General features: G+C 41.8%; 1 protein-coding gene across 1 annotated transcript in view; it reads right to left on the bottom strand.

The window, feature by feature from the left end:
* Positions 1-7,287: 7,287 nt before the first annotated feature.
* Positions 7,288-22,386, bottom strand: part of RXFP2 (relaxin family peptide receptor 2) — a 96,115-nt gene continuing 81,016 nt past the window's right edge. The window contains 4 exon segments of the mRNA XM_059042189.2: positions 7,288-7,475; positions 7,478-7,630; positions 10,521-10,739; positions 21,450-21,860. Of these exon segments, the coding sequence (XP_058898172.2) occupies positions 7,369-7,475; positions 7,478-7,630; positions 10,521-10,739; positions 21,450-21,860 (890 nt within the window). The 3' untranslated portion in view covers positions 7,288-7,368.

The raw sequence follows: 22,386 nt of genomic DNA, 5'->3' as shown, positions 1-22,386 counted from the left end.
TAAACTGAAGGCCCTTTGTTTAACGATGTGGATTCATATTTTGGATAAGCAAGGGTAGGCTTGAAAGTCAGTTTGGGGCAGGGGTGAAAAACAAAACGATTCTGAAGAAGGGATTAACAGAATTTGTGGGATAAAACGGCTGGCAGTCAGAGTAGGGAGAAGGTGTGTGTGTGTGTGTGTGTGTGTGTGTGTGTGTGTGTGTGTGTGTGTGTAAAACAGAAAAGGCAGTCAGAGTAGGGAGAAGGTGTGTGTGTGTGTGTGTGTGTGTGTGTGTGTGTGTAAAACAGAAAAGTCCCAGAAGATGGAGACAGTGAGACAGTGTGGGCCTAAATGTAGAGAGGGAAATGACTGAATGAGCTTTTAGAACACATTTTATTTAAGTTTTGTGGTTTTTTGTTTTTGTTTTTGTTTTTTTTTGGCGGTACGCGGGCCTCTCACTGTCGTGGCCTCTGCCGTTGCAGAGCACAGGCTCCGGACACGCAGGCTCAGCGGCCATGGCTCACGGGCCCAGCCGCTCCGCGGCATGTGGGATCCTCCCGGACCAGGGCACGAACCCACGTCCCCTGCATCGGCAGGTGGACTCTCAACCACTGCGCCACCAGGGAAGCCCCCCCCCCTCTTTTTTTTAACTGAACTGTAATCTGTCTTCATTACCCTCAACTATAAGTCTGTTAATGGTACACGGAGTTGTGGGATAACACAGCCCTCTCTCCAGTATCCCTCTGCTGTGAGTGTGTTGGTGGCAGCGCCATATCGAGGGAGGACTGAGGCCCGTGGTCCAGACAGTTGAGGCTAGAGGAGGCCCAGAGATGGAGATCAGGGGAGAAGGAAAGCGCTCACAGAACAGGAACCGATTTAGCCAATTGTAAATCCCCTGAAAATTCAAAGAAACCTCGCTTGAAGAGACTTTGGGACATTCTAACGTTATGATATGCAGGATGAGGGCTTAAGTCATTTAAATTTTAATTCTAAAAGATGGTGGAACCACAAAAAAGCTTATGAACTAATATTGGGTTGGCCAAAAAGTTCGTTCGGGTTTTCCGTAAAATGCTATGGAAAACCCGAACAAACTTTTTGGCCAACCCAATATAACTGATAACAATATATACACTGGCAAAATTAAACAGATAATCACATTAGTGATATTTGCTTTAGGTCTTTTTTTTTCTTTTTTAGAACAACTGTTAAAGAGAGATTAAAAATTTTTTTCTTTCCCAGAGGTAAATCCTTTCTTCAAATTGCAGAATATCATTCCCATGTATAAGATATATAAGGGATATATTGTCTTGTATGTTAAAATTTTGTGTAACTGATATAGTGTACTCCATCTTTTATAACTTTGTTTTCAGTCAATATTACGTTCTTGACATTTCTCTATTTTGATACACGAGATCACTTTTAACTGTTGTATGATAATGGATTGTTTTAATTAATAAGCCATAGTTTACCCTTTCTCCTACTGCAGGACAGCTGGATTGCCTCTGCTTTTGTGCTAATACAAATATTGAACACACATTGTAGCACTGAACATCTTTGTATTCATCTCTCTGTGCCCACGTGCTTCGATTTCTCTAGGGTGAACACCTGCAAGCTGAACTGCTGGCTTGTGGGATGTCTTAGCCTGGATCCCCTAGACAAATCAGAGCCTGAGGCAAGGTTTGAGAGCTAGTGCTTTATGAGGAAGCTAATCCTAGAGCAGTGAGGCCGAGAGAAGCAGAACGTGAAGCCGAGAAGGACAGGGAGCACATGCAAGGTTTGTGCAAATGCCACAGCTTCAGAACGAGCCAAGAGGAGCAGCCGGGCAGGTGGACCCACCTGGCCACAGGAGGTGTCTCTGGATAGGCTTTAGGGGAACGTATTCCCAGGAACAGTTCCCTGGAGCAGGACAAGTGGAAATGGATCCGTTGGCCCCCTTTTCTCTTCTCTCTCCTATGGACAAAGTTCATTCAGAGGGGAGTAAATCACCCTGCACTTTCAGATTACATGCCCTGGCCTCTTCAGTAGCTGCTGGAGAAGCCAGATTCTACTACCCCTCCTCTACTCTCCCCCTCCTGTGGCCTGATGCGTCTTCCTGAACAGGCAGTGATGGAAGAGCCAGAGACTCCTGTACACCTGAAACATTGTAAATAGACTATACTTCAATGAAAAAAAGTTATTTATTTATTTTAATTGAAGTGTAATTGACATAACATTAGTTTCATGTGTACAACATAGTGGTTCGATCTTCATGAGGGCAGCTCAGTGGAGTGGTGAGGGTGGGAGTCAGTGGTTGAGAAGTCATGGGAGGCGAGATGCTGATGACCAACAAGGTACTATTCTTTCAAAATGTTTAGCTATAAAGAGAAGGTGAGAATAAGACAGATGCTAAAGGAGGGTGCAGGATGGTGGGATTGTCTTCTTTGTGGTAAGAATTCTGAGCATTGTGAGCTGAGGAGAAAGAGCCAGCAGAGAGAAGGAGAGGCTGGTGACACGGGGAGGGAGTTTACAGATGATGGTACAAAGTTGGAGGTGGAGCTGAATCCTGGGTCAAGAACCACATGTTCTACGCTGGTTCCACGGGGACATCAGGTATGTCATTGTCTCTTTATCCTGACAACATTTTCCCCAGGAGCATACCCAGTCCTAAGTGCTGGATATCCCTGTGCATCTATGTCTGTTTAAGAGGATAATGCAGGTGATAGTAGACTTATTTATACACTTAATGTGAAGAGATCAGTCTGATTTGTAGTTAAGATGTTTGCTTGTTAATTATCCTGATCTCTGCATTCCTGGATTTTGCTAGCAATAGGCCACCTAATTTTTAAGTTGTACTTACTGCTGTATTGTTGTAAGTGCCTGTGTCCTAGAAAAGCTTCAACGTCTGAGGCTTTGCTTCAGTATTTTTTCCAGAATAGAAGCCTCCTGGAAGGAAATCCACTGAAAGGGGTGGATTTCTGAACATTGGTGGCTCTGTGCATTGATTCTTCCTGAGAAAAGGGAAATTGAGAATTGAATGATCTTTGAACTCTATGTAAACTTTTGGATTTTTAATCCATATCAACCTTCAGCAATAATCGACAATAATCGACATAATAGATCTTCCCAGAAATGGGCCAAGATGTCAGTTTATGTGATATAATCTTAAGGAAAGTCAGTTATAGAGAATGCTAGAGATTTAAAGATATTTGTCCGAGGTCTTGGAAGTAGTTGATGGCTGACCTTGAACTACGTCATCAGCCCCCCTCACTTTTGACAGTGTATTTCCTTGTATTAAATGTGTGTTGTCTCAGCAAGAAAGTATACAGCTTTCATTACAAAACCTATACTGAATCAGACACCCTCGCACCATGAAGTCAGGGAATCGCTCAACAAGTGAATGTTTTACTAGCTCCCAGATAGTCCAGAAATAATTTCTTCTGTATAAAGTAGTTATGAGTTTATAACTCACAATTGTTATGCGTTTCCTCAGGTCCTGGGGGTAGGAGATGTCACTATGGACTGGGGCCAGGCTGCTCAGACAGCAGAAGATCCCCGCTATGGGTCTGCAATTTTGTCACTTGGCCTTTTTGTTCTCTGTTTCTTCATTTGTAATTTGGTTCTTCTGTATGTGTCATGTGGAGAGATATCCTGAAGACCAGTGTAATGAAATACATGGAGTAACAGGTTTCAACTAGCTTTCAGGGCTTTGGGAAGTATTTCTCAGGGACTTTGAGATCTCCCACTGAAAAGCCATTTAAAAGGAGAATCATCTAATTTCATTTCATTTTCCTGGTCAGAGATAAGCACTATCATTATTAAATATACATCTTCTGTCTTTCATAAACAAGATGTCAGACAACTGACATATAAAGAGAAACATACGTAAACAGATAAATATATAAATAGATGCATAAGAGAGATCTTTGTGATCATTCTCTCTTATCTACCAGAATAAGGAAATAAAACACCAATACTTATCTTCAATGTTTTGTTTCTTGAGTAAAGTTGCCTAAGTCTATTTATTAAATAGAACCATATGCCCATTTACATTATACTGCAAAAACTAAAAAGAAATATGTCTCACATGTATGCCTTGTTAATTTTGGCAGATACATTTCCTCCAGACTCCCCTGGAGTATTTATCAAACAATAGGGTGGGTATGATTGATGTGAAGTCTTTACCATTTCTCATCTCTAACACGTGCATTCTCTGGATTTCTGCACTGCTTATGAACTTGAGGATGGTAAAGCGGAGTGAAGCATCACCTGGGGTGAGATAAAATCTTGAAAATGTGGCATAAGCAGAGAGGTAGCAAATCACCAAATGCTAATTTGATCTGGCAACTGAGTCATCCTTTGGAGACAAACACTGGGGAGCTGGGTCTGCTTTTGTGGCTCCTTGATTTTAGAAAGACCAGGTAGATGAAGCTGCAGAATTGGGGTGCAAGATGGGATTGGGGGAAGGTGATACTACTATTTATACAAAAACTCAGATATGCCTAATTTCACTTAAAGCACCTGACCATCAAGAAGCTATTTCAGAAACTGTGATTGGCATAAACTAGTTTAACTTTAATTAGATATAAAACTTAAGAATAAAACAAAGTGGGCTTCCCTGGTGGCGCAGTGGTTGAGAGTCCGCCTGCCGATGCAGGGGACAAGGGTTCGTGCCCCGGTTTGGGAAGATCCCACATGCCGCGGAGCGGCTGAGCCCGTGAGCCGTGGCCGCTGAGCCTGCACATCCGGAGCCTGTGCTCCGCAACGGGAGAGGCCACAACAGTGAGAGGCCCGCGTACCGCAAAAAAAATAAATAAATAAATAAAATAAAATAAAATAAAACAAAGTGATGTAGAAAAGCTTGGCTATGTCTAGTACAGATAAACCACAAAGCCTCTCTCTGTACTGATGTCTAAGTTCCATATTGATTTTTTAGAGTATCTTTTTTCTTTTCAAGACAAGATACGTTACACACAAAGGCATAATAGGATGTGGATCAGGTAATTTGCCCTTACCCTCTCCTACTCAGAGATGGCACAGTCTGTGGCCTCTTAAATTCTGGAGTGACATTTAATTGATGTTTATCTTGTCATGGAAAATGGCTCATGAACAGAGGTGGTATTTTCACAACCACATAGAAATACTGGGTTTAGAAAACAAGTCTGACCCAACACAAAAGACTTCGCTCAGCCCAGATAAAACACTATCATTTGCTAAAATCAAACATATTTCTGATGGTTTTCTATTTATATAGCAGTATAGAATAAGACTGTAAATCACTAAGCTATTAGAATTCAATTTTATACTATTTGTCATGCTGCTGACCAATATAGAGGTTCCATTTTTCCGTGAAATATGCTGCCAGATTCCCTGGTGCATCTGACCTTGTGCTTCTCTTCATGTCCAAAGCTCAACAGTAAGAGTGCAGACATTCACAGACACAGTTCCCAGATCCTTGCTTCCCGGCCCATGCCTGAGGCTTGAGAACGGGAAACTGGGAGACACATTTGTGCTAAGATTGAGATACCCTACGCTCAGGGTCTATTCCTTATTTATGCGTTTGATGTTGGGAAATATATTAGAAATAAATCATGTGATGTTCAAGGACTGGCAAAGGACATTTAAAAAAAATAGACAAGTTGGGAAGCAACTAATCATAGTGAGGAGATAAGATGGAGGAAATTTGGAAACTAGAAGGAAAAAGGGTGGCCTAGTCAATGGGGAGGGACATTATTTCTAGAATAAGAGTGAAAAGATTTCCCTGATGTAAGAAGTATCTCAAGTGATCCAAATAAAGGAACTCCCATGATGGTTCTAGTCAATGTTGGATACGAACAGGTAAATTACCGACACAGCTGTGATGCATAAACTCTGGGATTCTTTCTTTCCTGGATGCTACTGGATAAAAGGGCATCTCATTGAATATGCAGTAGGGGGCGATGCGGAGTTCTTAGTCAGCCGCTTACATTTCATCTCATTAAAGGAACTCAGAATGAAGCGAAGAGTAAAGAAATTAATTCACTGCTTCATGCTTTGGAAAGGGGGGGAAGAAAGAAAGAAAAATGTAAAGAGGTGTCTTGTTAACTGCGGTGCTGTACTTGTTTCCTAGTTATATTCTCTACCAAGAAAAACATGGGTAACAGTCAATAAGCCCTATCTGTGGTCTTTATTGAATTTAAAATAATGTATAGGGCTTCCCTGGTGGCGCAGTGGTTGAGAATCCGCCTGCCGATGCAGGAGACACAGGTTCGTGCCCTGGTCCGGGAAGATCCCACATGCCGCGGAGCAACTAAGCCCGTGAGCCATGGCCGCTGAGCCTGTGCGTCCGGAGCCTGTGCTCCGCAACGGGAGAGGCCACAACAGTGAGAGGCCTGCATACCGCAAAAAAAAATAAATAAATAAAAATAAAATAAAATAAAATAATGTATAGACAAATGCAAAATATAATTTTATTTACCTGATTCTTTTTTTTCACATATAAACTTTCCATATAAAAACATGTCCAGGACTTCACAACTACTTTTCATTTTCAAAAAACAAATCCAAACTTCCAGCTTTTTTGTTAAAAACAATAGGAATTTATCTGAGTCCAGTGTTCTTAACCCCCCCTTAACACTTCTTGTCTGTGTGTTCTATGATGGCAGAACTTGCCAGCAATAGGGATGCTGCTCTTAAGAAATTATACTTTAAAACATATTAAAATGTACTTTTTGGCAGTTGGAGTGCCCAATTTTCCTTTATGCCATGGGCAACCTTAAGAAAAATATTTTGAGAGCTCAGTTCTCACTGAAAAGGTGAATGGTACTAGGCCAATGGTCAGCGAGCGTGCCTCTCTGGTCATATGTTCGACTTCGAACCTTGTATGAAGTTCTGCTTTCAGAGCCGCTAATCCACGGGCCTCCATAGGGCAGGACTTGAGGTGGGCGGACATCTCGGAAATCCTTCGCTATCGCTTCAACAGGATGCTGATGATTTCATTTGACGTTGAAAAAGCGAGGAGAGAGATGTTAGGCTTATGCTATTACCGCCAGGCTAGCGTTAGATGTCGTGACTGTTTTTATTTTATGGACAGCACAATTCAGTTTAAAAACAGACCGTGCAGCGCCCACGTGTGGGCATCCGCTGGCAGGCTGGCCGCAAGGACGAGCTAGAGAACAACTGCTTGTCAGGCTACTATTTATGGATTCACTTGTGCATTTCAGGCATGTCGGTGAGGAGAGCTCTCGGGCACGGTTCTCAGCCCAGCTGATAAACAGTACAGCTGCCACCGGAATGCAGTGCCTGACATCATCCTGCCGTGCTCTCTGTGCAGAAAGCTTCGCCGTTGGTAAAGATGAAAAGCACTGCAGATATCATCTTCCAAATGCTGTGCTTTTTTAGGTAGTCCATTGAAAGTCCAGGGCTCCAAAACCATTACCAGGAAACTGGTTTCACTGTATTCTCCTCGAGGCTTATTTTGTTCAAAACCCCAAGTTTCAGTGAAGAGGAGTCATCGGCCCACACGATGGATGTAGACAAACTTTTTTTTTAGTTTTGAAAATCCATTTCCTCTGATGTTTGTGCAGCAGCTGTTTCAACTTGTCTTTGAAAAAGCTGGTTGTGAGAGTGTAGAGGATTGGGTTCAAGGCACTGTTTACTGGGAGGAAAAAAATGACGACCCAGGAAGTGATTGTTTCTGAGAAGGAAACGAAAAGTGTGAAAGAAAGCCGAGGTTTTCATAGACACAAGCCACATAACATTTTATAGTCAAAGCTACTTCTGAGACGGCTACCTGGCTCATTTACGCCCTCTCTCACCTCATGGAAAAGCTCTTTTGCTGGAAGAGCACGGGAGCTACGAGTTCAAGTTCCTACCACCGACGTTTCTGAGTTTCAGAAACTACTTCGCACGTTGTCATGAAACAACATGGGAGGAGATATGTGAAAACACTTCACACACTACAAATTGATACATAATGTACTTTTCTTGTTTTTATTGCCCTTCGTTATAGGAAAATGAGGAAATAATTCATAATCAATAGGACAGTGTCCAGAACTAGAAGGTTCTGGTCCAGAGTCAGCTCTGACCTTGGTCTGAAATTCAGTCCCGAAGGTCTTCCTGCCCTGCCCTCATATCCCCGCTGTTATATGCAGAGTGCAGTCAGAAGATGTGAAGAGCAAAAAAGAATGTATCTCCGAACTCAACGAATTCCTTCTGTGTGAAGGCTTACAAAGGCTAACAGGATATTAAGGGAAATATGCCAGAAAAAGTGAGGAGAAATTTTGGATGGCAGTGTCCTTTCTGAATTCAGTTGTCCCTCAGTATCCACCGTGGAAGTGGTTCCAGGAGCTCCACAGACACTGAAATCCACAGGTTCTCAAGTCCATTAAATAAAATGGCATAGTATTTGCATATAACCTATGCACATCCCCCCGTATACTTTACATCATCCCTAGATTACTTCACCTATTACAAGGTACAGCCATGTAAAGAGTTGTAAATACAATGTAAATGCTATGTAAATATTTGGCAGCACAAGGCAAATTAAAGTTTTGCTTTTTGGAACTTTCTGGAAATTTTTTCCCAATATTTTCCGTCTGCAGTTGGTTGAATGCATGGATTTGGAACGCGGGGCTACGGAGGGCCGACGGTACATCAGTTGCCTGGTTAGGATGAAATCTATTTTCTCCCTTAAACAGAGCCTGCTCCCGGGGTTGCACGCTTCTCAGCTATGTGACTGTGGGCAAACCCCCTAAGCTCCCCAGACCTCAACTGCCTTATCTGTGAAAGGGGCTGACGACAACTTACATGACTGAAGTCAGTGAGCTGGGCCCTCTCTGTGGACAACCATTTTCAGCACATTTTCAGAACCTGGGGTTCTCCAGCCCCACCACACTCTGCTGTCTCCTCCCCCATCTTCAGAAGAATAACTGGGCTTCCCTGGTGGCGCAGTGGTTGAGAATCTGCCTGCCGATGCAGGGGACACGGGTTCGAGCCCTGGTCTGGGAGGATCCCGCGTGCCGCGGAGCAACTAGGCCCGCGAGCCACAACTACTGAGCCTGCGTGCCTGGAGCCTGTGCTCCGCAACAAGAGAGGCCGCGATAGAGAGAGGCCCGCGCACCGCGATGAAGACTGGCCCCCGCTCGCCGCAACTAGAGAAGGCCCTCGCGCAGCAACAAAGACCCAACACAGCCAAAAATAAATAAATAAATAAATAAATAAACTTAATCATCTAAAAAAATAAATGTTTCACTGTGAGTGGAGTATAAGTTGATAGAATATATATTTAAAAAAGAAAAGCCTGAGAACTGCCAGCTCAGGTGAGAGCTGGACATAAGCCTGGCATCCTTCCTCTCCCCCTCTCCTTGGTGACCCCCTCCTTCCCTCCCCATCCTGTAAATTTCTTAGCCTTCAGACACTGTTACTTGCTCTTCTCTTTGCTCTGTTCCCTACATCCGTCTGTTCTTCCTCCGGTTTACTTTTCCACTTCTTCTCTGACTTTATCTGCCCTTTCCTCCTTCCCTTTCATCTCTCCCTTCTCCTTTTTCTATGTTTGCCTTTCCTCTTTTCCACCCTGTCTTCTCTTTCTTTTCCTTATTTCTTTTTAACTGGAAAGAATACGAAAGGAATACGTTTGTATTTCACATACCTTAGATTTATTAAATGGCGTTTTATATTACTCTACTATCTGTCCTTAATTTAAAAAAAAAAAAAGATATGAACAGTTTGTGACTGAAGAACAAGAGTCAGTTGTCTGTTGTCTGTTGTGTCCTCAAAGGAGGTTGTGATCAGCAATGAGACTTTCTGTCCATCTCAGGATGACTCACTGATGTAAGGTTAGCAGGTAAGTCCTGAGATGGGAGGGCTGAAGCCAGCTTATCCTTGGGGCTGACCCCTGGAGGAACACTCCACAGGGATTTGCAATAGGCTGAAAAAGTGCATTGAACATGATCCCAAAGTTTGTTTCCCTGAGGGCTGGGCAAGAGCCCTGGGTGGACCCTAGGCTGGCTACAATATCTAGGTCCCAGAAAGGCCTTCAAGCAAAATCCTAACTAAGAAAGGTGATTTTCTCTGGTTGAAGTAGGGGTGTGGCCTTTTAGATAGGCACTTTCATGGAACATTAGACCTCCACAGGGCAAAGTGTGACAACCACACAGCCAGGGCCATGAAACAGACTGGTGGTTCTTAACCAGGGGTGTGCGCCTTAGAATCACAAAACACCCATGTAGAGGCCTTGGCCCCTACAGACTAAATTCAGAGGCCCAGGGTGAAACCTGGGCATGTATATTTTGTTTTGTTTTAGGTACTCTTGGTGAAACACCACTATGTAGCTCAAGTGGAAGCAAGACACTAAGACTTAGTTTTTCTCTGTCTCCTGTGTTTTTGTTATTCTTGTCTGGGTTGTACCATTATCCAGTCCCTATCTGAGAATACTGATTATAAAACACTTAGGAAATCCTAAACCTTTGTATTCAAGTTTTAGGTATTTATGGAGAACTTACTATATGTGACGGACTGTATTCTCGCCTCGTAAACAAAGGGCATAAGAAAGCACAACGTACTTGGGAATAACAGAAGGGACTGACCTGGTATTTCCACCCGGAAGAGAGAAAGGATTTTAATTACAAATACAGGAATCCAGCAGATGGCATCAGAGAACACTATAAAAAAGAAACGGTTGGCGACGGCTGCCTCTCTTCCAGTGTTATTCCTCACTTCTGAAGTCTGCAAGGCAGTTTTTTGAATGGAACAGAACATAATAGTATAGGAAAACACAATGATGAGAAAAGCCAGCAAATTCACACCTGTTGGGAAAAGCACACCTCTTAACATCTCAGGTGTATAAATCAACAGGAGAAATACTGTGTTACTTAGATGTTCGATATGGCACCTCTTCCCCTCCCCTGTACTTCCAGGAAGCATTCTTGGTATAAGCCCAGTGGTAAATCAGCTAAAACCCTGAATCCAAGGCTATAAATTGGAACAAGTTTAAAAAATTGGGTTTGCCAGATCAAAAAGTTATTTTAAATACATAAACACTTTTCCAAGAATTGTAGACTTTGAAATTTAGATCTATGTATATCATGAGGTAAATCTTAGCTTTTTTAAAGCAGGAAAAAAGCTATTTCATTTTTAGTTCTCTGCAAATTCAAACCTTAAGGGATTACTGTAATCACATGTACAGCTCAAGAAATCAATATGCCCCTATTCCTTTAACTTATAAATATGAATAAGATATCCTTGGAATATCAAGAAGACAATGGCCTCAGAAACGTTATTTCTTATGTTTTTTGGTCTTAAAAAAATAATACATAGGACTAAAATACATGTTTATTTTTTCTTCAGATTGCCCACAATAATCTAAACTAAAATTCAGAACCTTTTAGACTTGTTTTAGAAAAACAAGGAATAAGAGAAAAATTTAAAATTCAACTATATAAATTACTCTTTTAGGGTCAGATATGTTCAGAAGATTCTCACTTATCATTATCGTATAACGCTGACTTCTTTGTTGCTCTGTTATATTCTTGCTATCATACAAATCCTAAAAGTGATCATCTTATTCCTTATAGTGAACATAAAATTTCCATATAATTTCAAAGTTGTTTAAAAAATGTTCATCTGATTAGACTGTATGTAAGACTGGTGAAGTCTACGGAAAAATTCTATAAATTCAAGGTGTTCCATTGTTTTTATCCAAAAGATTTCATATTCCATGGAATCTCATTATAAATTCATACAAATAGAATTCCACAAAATTAATTTATCTCAGGCCTATTGTCTGAAAGTTTAGTTAAGAATAAAATAAGGGAGGAGCTTCAAGATGGCTGAAGAGTAAGACGCAGAGATCACCTTCCTCCCCACAAATACATCAGAAATACATCCACACGTGGAACAGCTCCTACAGAACACCCACCGAACGCTGGCAGAAGACCTCAGACCTCCCAAAAGGCAAGAAAGTCCTCACGTACCCGTGAAGGGCAAAAGAATAAAGAAAAAACAGAGAAAAAGGAATAGGGACGGGACCTGCACCCGTGGGAGGGAGCCGTGAAGGAGGAAAGACTCCCACACACTAGAAGCCCCTTCGCGGGCGGAGACTGCGGGTGGCGGACGGGGGAAGCTTCGGGGCCGCGGAGGAGAGCGCAGCCACAGGGTGCGGAGGGCAAAGCGGCGAGATTCCCGCACAGAGGATCGGTGCCGACCGGCACTCACCTGCCCGAGAGGCTTGTCTGCTCACCCGCCGGGGTGAGCAGGGCTGGGAGCTGAGGCTCGGGCTTCTGTAAGGAGAGGACTGGGGTTGGCGGTATGAACACAGCCTGAAGGGGTCTAGTGCACCACGGCTAGCCGGGAGGGAGTCCGGGAGAAGTCTGGAGCTGCCGAAGAGGCAAAAGACCTTTTCTTCTCTCTTTGCTTCCTGGGGCGCGAGGAGAGGGGATTGAGCGCACAGCCTAAACGAGCTCCAGAGACGGGCGCGAGCCGCGGCTATAAGCGCAGACCCCAGAGACGGGTGTGGGGCGCTAGGGTTGCTGCTGCCGCCACCAAGAAGCCTGTGTGCGAGCACAGGTCACTCTCCACAGTTCCCCTCTAGGAGCCTGTGCAGCCCGCCACTGCCGGGGTCCCGGGATAGAGGGACAACTTCCTCGGGAGAACGCACGGCGCGCCTCGGGCCGGTGCAGCGTCACGCCGGCCTCTGACGTCGCAGGCTCGCCCCGCCTCCGTGCCCCTCCCTCCCCCGGCCTGAGGGAGCCAGAGCCCCCGAATCAGCTGCTCCTTTAACCCTGTCCTGTCTGAGTGGGGAAGAGACGCCCTCAGGCGACCTACACGCAGAGGCGGGTCCAGATCCAAAGCTGAACCCCAGAAGCTGTGCGAACAAAGAAGAGAAAGGGAAATCTCTCCCAGCAGCCTCAGGAGCAGCGGATTAAATCTCCACAGTCAACCTGATGTACCTGCATCTGTGGATTACCTGAATAGACGGCGAATCATCCCAAATTGAAGAGGTGGACTTTGGGAGCAAAGATATATATTTATTTTTTCCCTTTTTCTCTATTTGTGAGTGTGTATATGTATGCTTCTGTGTGTGATTCTGTCTTTATAGCTTTCCTTTTACCATTTGCCCTAGGGTTCTGTCTGTCCGTTTTTATTGTATTTTTTTAATTACTTAAAAATTTTTTTTCATAATATTTCTTAATAACTATTTTATATTATTTTACTTTATTTTATTATATCTTCTTTCTCTCTTGCTTTCTATTTTTTCTCCCTTTTATTCTGAGCCGTGTGGGTGAAAGGCTCTTGGTGCTCCAGCCAGGAGTCAGTGCTATGCCTCTCAGGTGGGAGAGCCAAGTTCAGGACACTGGTCCACAAGAGACCTCCCAGCTCCACGTAATATCAAATGGCAGAAATCTCCCAGAGATCTCTATCTCAACACCAAGACCCAGCTTCACTCAACAACCAGCAAGCTACAGTGCTGGACACCCGATATCAAACAACTAGCAAGACAAGAACACAACCCCACCCATTAGCAGAGAGGCTGCATAAAATAATAATAAGGCCACAGACACCCCAGAACACACCACCAGATGTGGACCTGCCCACCAGAAAGATAAGATCCAGCTTCATCCACCAGAACACAGGCACCAGTCCCCTCTACCAGGAAGCCTACACAACCCATTTAACCAACCTCAGCCACTGGGGACAGACACCAAAAACAACGGGAACTACGAACCTGCAGCCTGTGAAAAGGAGACCCCAAACACAGTAAGTTAAGCAAAATGAGAAGACAGAGAAACACACAGCAGATGGAGGAGCAAGGCAAAACCCCACCAGACCTAACAAATAAAGAGGAAATAGGCAGTCTCCCTGAAAAAGAATTCAGAATAATGATAGTAAAGATGATCCAAAATCTTGGAAATAGAATAGAGAAAATACAAACATTTAACAAGGACCTAGAAGAACTAAAGAGCAAACAAACAGTGAGGAACAGCACAATAAAAGAAATTTAAAATTCTCTAGAAGGAATCAATAGCAGAATAACTGAGGCAGAAGAATGGATACGTGACCTGGAAGATAAAATACTGGAAATAACTACTGCAGAGCAGAATAAAGAAAAAAGAATGGAAAGAATTGAGGACAGTCTCAGAGACCTCTGGGACAACATTAAATGCACCAATATTCAAATTATAGGGGTCCCAGAAGAAGAAGAGAAAAAGAAAGGGACTGAGAAAATATTTGAAGAGATTATAGTTGAAAATTTCCCTAATATGGGAAAGGAAATAGTTAATCAAGTCCAGGAAGCACAGAGTCCCATACAGGATAAATCCAAGGAGAAACACCAAGACACATATTAATCAAACTATCAAAAATTAAATACAAAGAAAAAATATTAAAAGCAGCAAGGGAAAAACAACAAATAACATACAAGGGAATCCCCATAAGTTTAACAGCTGATTTCTCAGCAGAAACTCTGCAAGCCAGAAGGGAGTAGCAGGACATATTTAAAGTGATGAAGGAGAAGAACCTACAACCAAGATTACTCTACCCAGCAATGCTCTCATTCAGATTTGATGGAGAAATTAAAACCTTTACAGACAAGCAAAAGCTAAGAGAATGCAGCACCACCAAACCAGCTTTACAACAAATGCTAAAGGAACTTCTCTAGGCAGGAACCACAAGAGAAGGAAAAGACCTACGATAACAAACACAAAACAATTAAGAAAATGGTAATAGGAACATACATATGGATAATTACCTTAAATGTAAATGGATGAAATGCTCCAACCAAAAGACACAGACTAGCTGAATGGATACAAAAGCAAGACCCGTATATATGCTGTCTACAAGAGACCCACTTCAGACCTAGGGACACATACAGACAGAAAGTGAGGGGATGGAAAAAGATATTCCATGCAAATGGACATCAGAAGAAAGCTGTAGTAGCAATTCTCATATCACACAAAATAGACTTTAAAATAAAGACTACACAAAATAGACTTTAAAATAAAGACTGTTACAAGAGACAAAGAAGGACACTATATAATGATCAAGGGATCGAACCAAGAAGAAGATATAACAATTGTAAATATTTATGCACCCAACATAGGAGCATCTCAATAGATAAGGCAACTACTAACAGCCATAAAAGGGGAAATTGACAGTAAAACAATCATAATAGGGGACTTCAACACCCCACTTTCACCAATGGACAGATCATCCAAAATGAAAATAAATAAGGAAACACAAGCTTTAAATGATACATTAAAAAAGATGGACTTAATTGATATTTATAGGACATTCCATCCAAAAACAACAGAATACACCTTCTTCTCAAGTGCTCATGGAACATTCTCCAGGTTAGATCATATCTTGGGTCACATATCAAGCCTTGGTAAATTTAAGAAAATTGAAATCGTATCAAGTATCTTTTCCCACCACAACGCTATGAGACTAGATATCAATTACAGGAAAAAATCTGTAAAAAATACCAACACATGGAGGCTAAACAATACACTACTTAATAACCAAGAGATCACTGAAGAAATCAAAGAGGAAATCAAAAAATACCTAGAAACAAATGACAATGAAAACACGACAACCCAAAACCTCTGGGACGCAGCAAAAGCAGTTCTAAGAGGGAAGTTTATAGCAATACAATCCTACCTTAAGAAACAAGAAACATCTAAAATAAACAACCTAAACTTACACCTAAAGCAATTAGAGAAAGAAGAACAAAAAACCCCCAAAGTTAGCAGACGGAAAGAAATCATAAAGATCAGATCAGAAATAAATGAAAAAGAAATGAAGGAAATGATAGCAAGGATCAGTAAAACTAAAAGCTGGTTCTTTGAGAAGATAAACAAAATTGATAAACCATTAGCCAGACTCATCAAGAAAAAAAAGGGAGAAGACTCAAATCAATACAATTAGAAACCAAAAAGGAGAACTAACAACTGACACTGCAGAAATACAAAGGATCATGAGAGATTACTACAAGCAACTCTATGCCAATAAAATGGACAACCTGGAAGAAATAGACAAATTCTTAGAAATGCACAACCTTGAAAGACTGAACCAGGAAGAAATAGAAAATCTGAACAGTCCAATCACAAGCACTGAAATTGAAACTGTGATTTAAAATCTTCCAACAAACAGAAGCCCAGGACGGGATGGCTTCACAGGTGAATTCTATCAAACATTTAGAGAAGAGCTGTCACCTATTCTTTTCAAACTCTTTCAAAATATAGCAGAGGGAGGTACACTCCCAAACTCATTCTACAAGGCCACCATCACCCTGATACCAAAACCAGACAAAGATGTCACAAAGAAAGAAAACTACAGGCCAATATCGCTGATGAACATACATGCAAAAATCCTCAACAAAATACTAGCAAACAATCCAACAGCACATTAAAAGGATTGTACACCATGATCAAAAGGATTGTACACCAGGAATGCAATGATTCTTCAGTATATGCAAATTAATCAACGTCATACACCATATTAACAAATTGAAGGAGAAAAACCATACGATCATCTCAGTAGATGCAGAAAAATCTTTTGACAGAATTTAACATCCATTTATGATAAAAACGCTCCAGAAAGTAGGCATAGAGGGAACTTTCCTCAACATAATAAAGGCCATATTTGACAGACCCACAGCCAACATTGTCCTCAATGGTGAAAAACTGAAACCATTTCCACTAAGATCAGGAACAAGACAAGGTTGCCCACTCTCACCACTATTATTCAACATAGTTTTGTAAGTTTTAGCTACAGCAATCAGAGAAGAAAAAGAAATACAAGGAATCTAAATTGGAAAAGAAGAAGTAAAGCTGTCACTGTTTGCAGGTGACATGATACTATACGTAGAGAATCCTAAAGATGCTACCAGAAAACTACTAGAGCTAATCAATGAATTTGGTAAAGTAGCAGGATACAACATTAATGCACAGAAATCTCTAGCATTCCTATACCCTAATGATGAAAAATCTGAAAGTGAAATTAAGGAAACACTCCCACTTACCATTGCAAGAAAAAGAATTAAATATCTAGGAATAAACCTACCTAAGGAGACCAAAGACCTGTAGGCAGAAAATTATAAGACACTGATGAAAGAAATTAAAGATGATACAAATAGATTGACAGATATACCATGTTCTTGGATTGGAAGAATCAACATTGTGAAAATGACTATACTACCCAAAGCAATCTACAGATTCAATGCAATCCCTATCAAACTACCGATGGCATTTTTCACAGAACTAGAACAAAAAATTTCACAATTTGTATGGAAACACAAAAGACCCCAAATAGCCAAAGCAATCTTGAGAAAGAAAAATGGAGCTGGAGGAATCAGGCTCCTGGACTTCAGACTATACTACAAAGCTACAGTAATCAAGACAGTATGGTACTGGCACAAAAACAGAAATATAGATCAATGGAACAGGATAGAAAGCCCAGAGATAACCCCACGCACATATGGTCACCTTATCTTTGATAAAGGAGGCAAGAATATACAGTGGAGAAAAGACAGCCTCTTCAATAAGTGGTGCTGGGAAAACTGGACAGTTACACGTAAAAGAATGAAATTAGAACACTCCCTAACACCACACACAAATATAAACTCAAAATGGATTAAAGACCTAAATGTAAGGCCAGACACCATCAAACTCTTAGAGGAAAACATAGGCAGAACACTCTATGACATAAATCACAGGAAGATCCTTTTTGACCCACCTCCTAGTGAAATGGAAATAAAAACAAAAATAAACAAATGGGACCCAATGAAACTTAAAAGCTTTTGCACAGCAAAGGAAACCATAAACAAGACTAAAAGACAACCCTCATAATGGGAGAAAATATTTGCAAATGAAGCAACTGACAAAGGATTAGTCTCCAAAATTTACAAGCAGCGCATGCAGCTCAATATCAAAAAAACAAACTACCCAATCCAAAAATGGGCAGAAGACGTACATAGACATTTCTCTGAAGAAGATATACAGATCGCCAACAAACACATGAAAGGATGCTCAACATCATTTATCATTAGAGAAAGGCAAATGAAAACTACAATGAGATATCATCTCACACCAGTCAGAATGGCCATCATCAAAAAATCTACAAACAATAAATGCTGGAGAGGGTGTGGAGAAAAGGGAACCCTCTTGCACTGTTGGTGGGAATGTAAATTGATACAGCCACTATGGAGAACAGGATGGAGGTTCCTTAAAAAACTAAAAATAGAACTACCATACAACCCAGCAATCCCACCACTGGGCATATACCCTGAGAAAACCATAATTCAAAAAGAGTCATGTACCACAATGTTCATTGCAGCTCTATTTACAATAGCCAGGACATGGAAGCAACCTAAGTATCCATCAACAGATGAATGGATAAAGAAGATGTGACACATATATACTACGGAATATTACTCAGAAACTCAGAAACGAAATTGAGTCATTTGCAGTGAGGTGGATGGACCTAGAGTCTGTCATACAGAGTGAAGTAAGTCAGAAAGAGAAAAACAAATACCATATGCTAACACATATATATGGAATCTAAGAAAAAAAAGAAAAAGGTCATGAAGAACCTAGGGGCAAGATGGGAATAAAGACACAGACCTACTAGAGAATGGACTTGAGGATATAGGGAAGGGGAAGGGAAGCTGTGACAAAGTGAGAGAGTGGCATGGACATATATACACTACCAAACGTAAAATAGATAGCTAGTGGGAAGCGGCCGCATAGCACAGGGAGATCAGCTTGGTGCTTTGTGACTACCTATAGGGGTGGGATAGGGAGGGAGGGAGGGAGAAGCAAGAGGGAAGAGACATGGGAACATATGTATATGCATAGCTGATTTACTTTGTTATAAAGCAGAATCTAACACACCATTGTAAAGCAATTATACTCCAATAAAGGTGTTAAAAAATAAAATAAAATGATTGTTAAAGATGTTCCTCTGGTACAAATCCTGAAAACAGACTTATAGAAAGGTTCAGAAGTGTATGTTCTGAAAGCACCATAGGAACGTGAGATGTTAACAGTAGGGGAACCTGGGTGAGGGGTATAAGGAAACTGTACTGTCCTGGCAAATTTTCTCTCTATTTTTTTTTTTTTTTTGCGGTACGCGGGCCTCTCACTGTTGTGGCCTCTCCCGTTGAGGAGCACAGGCTCCAGATGCGCAGGCGCAGCGGCCGTGGCTCACGGACCCAGCTGCTCCACAGCATGTGGGATCTTCCCGGACCGGGGCACAAACCCGTGTCCCCTGCATCGGCAGGCGGGCTCCCAACCACTGTGCCACCAGGGAAGCCGTGGCAAATTTTCTCTAAATCTAAAGATATTCTAAAATAAAAAAATATTTAAAAATTATATATTCTTATATTTTTTAAGGAAAAGAAGGGGCTCTAAGACTCCATCTCACAGATAAGCTATGTATATGTAGATGATGTTTATGTATGTGTGCTAAACCCTTGTAGTGACGCCCACACCTTAACTGTAAGATCCAGCCATGCCATAGTTCTTCTTTTTTTTTTCCACACCATAGTTCTTTTGTCCTTTATCTGGGCCTGGTCCCTGGCTGTGGGTCTCTAGCTCTTGGAACACGACCTCTGCCTTCACTTGGCTAATGTGTCCTCATCCTCTGGGCCTCCGTTTGGATTCATTTCTACTGGGATGTCTTCCCTGGTCCTCAGATCTGGGGCTCCTAGAACATCCTGTACTCCTGCTTCGTGGCATCCGTCAGCCTGTGACGCGGGGACGTGTTTTCTTGTCTTCATCCTTCTTTCTGGCTGCAGATCTGTGGGGCCAATCTGTTTTTTCTCCAGCTCCCCAAATAGTGCCTGGCCTATAGGAGGTGCTCAGTAAATCCTGTTTGAACCAATGAATGTACAGTAGTGTGTGTGCATATGTGTGTGTGAGGGAGAGAGGGTTTCCATAAAGTGTACCTATGCCAGGAACGGGTTACAACATTGTAGGTGTGCCACAGCCATGAAAAAATGGCTATCAAACAGGGTTTATGTGAGGAGTATTATTAAAATGGCGCAAATAAAGTGTTTTCTTTTTCAGAGGAAGAAGAGAAGGAATAGATGGAGAGTAGCTGGGAGTGGTAGTTAGGGCCATTTTGTGATGGGCTTTAAGGGACTCATTTAAACTGGACCTTGGTTGCAGGGAGTTCCTGAAGGTCTCTGAGCAGAGGATACTCAGTCCTTTTGGTACTCAGGTAGTGAACAGATAAATAGGAAAGAGAAGACCCCAGAAGCCAAAAGACCAGTGAAGGCTAATGTAATAATTCAGGGCAGAGGTCATAAGGCTTTAAGCAAAGGTGACAGCAGTAGGTAGAGACTGGAAGAAAGAGAAGACAAAGGTGTATTTTGAGGGAAAAGTGTTGAATGAAAAAGAAAGGATGAGGACTTCTCTGGTAGCACAGTAGTTAAGAACCTGCCTGTCAATGCAGGGGACACAGGTTCAATCCCTGGTCCGGGAAGGTCCCACATGCCGCGGAGCAACTAAGCCCGTGCGCCACAACTACCGAGCCTGCACTCCAGAGCCCGCGAGCCACAAGTATTGAGCCTGCGCGCCTAGAGCCCGTGCTCCTCAACAAGAGAAGCCGCCGCGGTGAGATGCCTGCGCACCGCAACAAAGAGTGGCCCCCGCTCGCCACAACGAGAGAAAGCCCCCCCGCACAGCAACGAACACCCAAAGCCAAAAATAAATAAATAAATTTTTTAAAAAGGTAACGAATATTTTTAAAAAAACGAAAGGATGATGGAGCTGATTGACTTCTTAGATGAGGGGACAGATGAGAAGGGGGAATCGAAATGATAATACTGCCCTAGTTCAAGAGCGGACATGGGAATGGCCTTAGTTTTAAGCAAGAGAGATACTAGACAATTTTAAAAGTCTTTTTAATCTTTAGGGGCTAAACTTCTCATTCATTTGTGATAGAGAAGGTAGCGTTTTCTTTTCTGAAACCCTTAATTCTCCCTCTTTAATTAGGGAGAATTAAGAAAACTAAAAAGCAAAGAGTTTTATTAAGCACCCTTCCGTTGCGGACTTTGGAACTGCATTTACAAAAGGTAATAAACCTTCCTGGTATTTCCATTCAGATAATCTCCTGCTAGTCAGTTTCAAGAATTTTATTATTATTTATTTAGCTCATATCTAGACTATAAAAAAATGAGTTCCAATAACTTGGTAGCGTCACAGGACAAGGCAGTGAACGAGAATTCCTCCAGCTCATCGTCACTTTGTATGAACATGAAATCAAAGGGTCTTACAGATAATAAAAAGATCATTCAGAGGTCCTGACAGTATGTTTTTGCTTTCCATACTAAATCTCTATAATAAAAAATTTAATAAAACCGCCTATAAATACACAGCAAGGACTTTTCTTTAAAAAAGGAAAACAGTCTTGACTATATTTGTTTACTTTCTGAAACGGAGAAATATGGCTTTACTGAAATCTATGGTATTGCTACAAAAATAACATTTGTCCAGGAAATGAAAAATATAATTTACCTAGGAAAATTCCAAGAGAATACCCTTTGCTTCCAATATCTTCTGTTTGGTCATAATAAAGTGGGAAACATACTCCATTTTTTCCATAAAGGTTTCCAAAATAATCCTCCTTCCAAAATGGAATCACAGCTATTAAAAATCCCACAATCCAGATGCAAATGACGATGACCGAGGTCTGCCATTTTCCAGGACGGATGTTACTGAAGGGAAAGACGACGGCCAGGAACTTCTCCAAAGTCAAGTACGTCAGCAAGAGGACGGAGACCTCGGTGGACAGCATGGCCAGGAAGCCCAGGAGGCGGCACTGTAAACTCTCCATCCACAGCAACGCGTACTTCTGATACTGCCCGCGGTATTTTAGATCAAAAAAGCCAACGAAGAACAAATAAACACCCATCAGGCAGTCCGCACCTATTGAAGAGTCACAGAATGTATGTTGATAGTTCCAGCATCTCCGTCTTAGTTTTCTGATCTAGGTCTGCTTCCTTCTTCCTGTATTAAATGAACTAATGCGTAAAACCTACAATAGTGCGTAGAAGCCAATGGACTTCAAAAGGTGCACTATTTCTAAAGTACTACACTGCACCTTTGTTTTATAATTTTGAAAAAAATGGTGGTGGGGAGATAATTTGCGGGGGTAGGCGGGGGTCTAGGTTTTAAACAGTAAAAAATATTACTAACATAGTTAATAAAAGGAATAATTTTCTGGGCTTGAGAAGCATGGATGCTATTGCAATTGAAGGTTAAACAAAACATAGTTCTGTAACCCACAACCTGTCCTCTATAATCCATCCCTTAACTCATCGGCTCCCTGTTACCCCATTTCGAAGACATAATCACTGCAGGTTCATGCAATCCAGAAAAGAGTAGCCAAAGAGAACAATAGTACCTTCATGCTTTAAAAAAATTGCCCAGCATATATAATTCATATTAAACG

The sequence above is a fragment of the Kogia breviceps genome, chromosome 16, assembly GCF_026419965.1.
Source record: "Kogia breviceps isolate mKogBre1 chromosome 16, mKogBre1 haplotype 1, whole genome shotgun sequence".
Lineage (NCBI taxonomy): Eukaryota > Metazoa > Chordata > Mammalia > Artiodactyla > Physeteridae > Kogia > Kogia breviceps.
The sequence above is the reverse complement of the archived record's forward strand: the minus strand, read 5'-3'. Positions and strand labels throughout refer to the sequence as shown.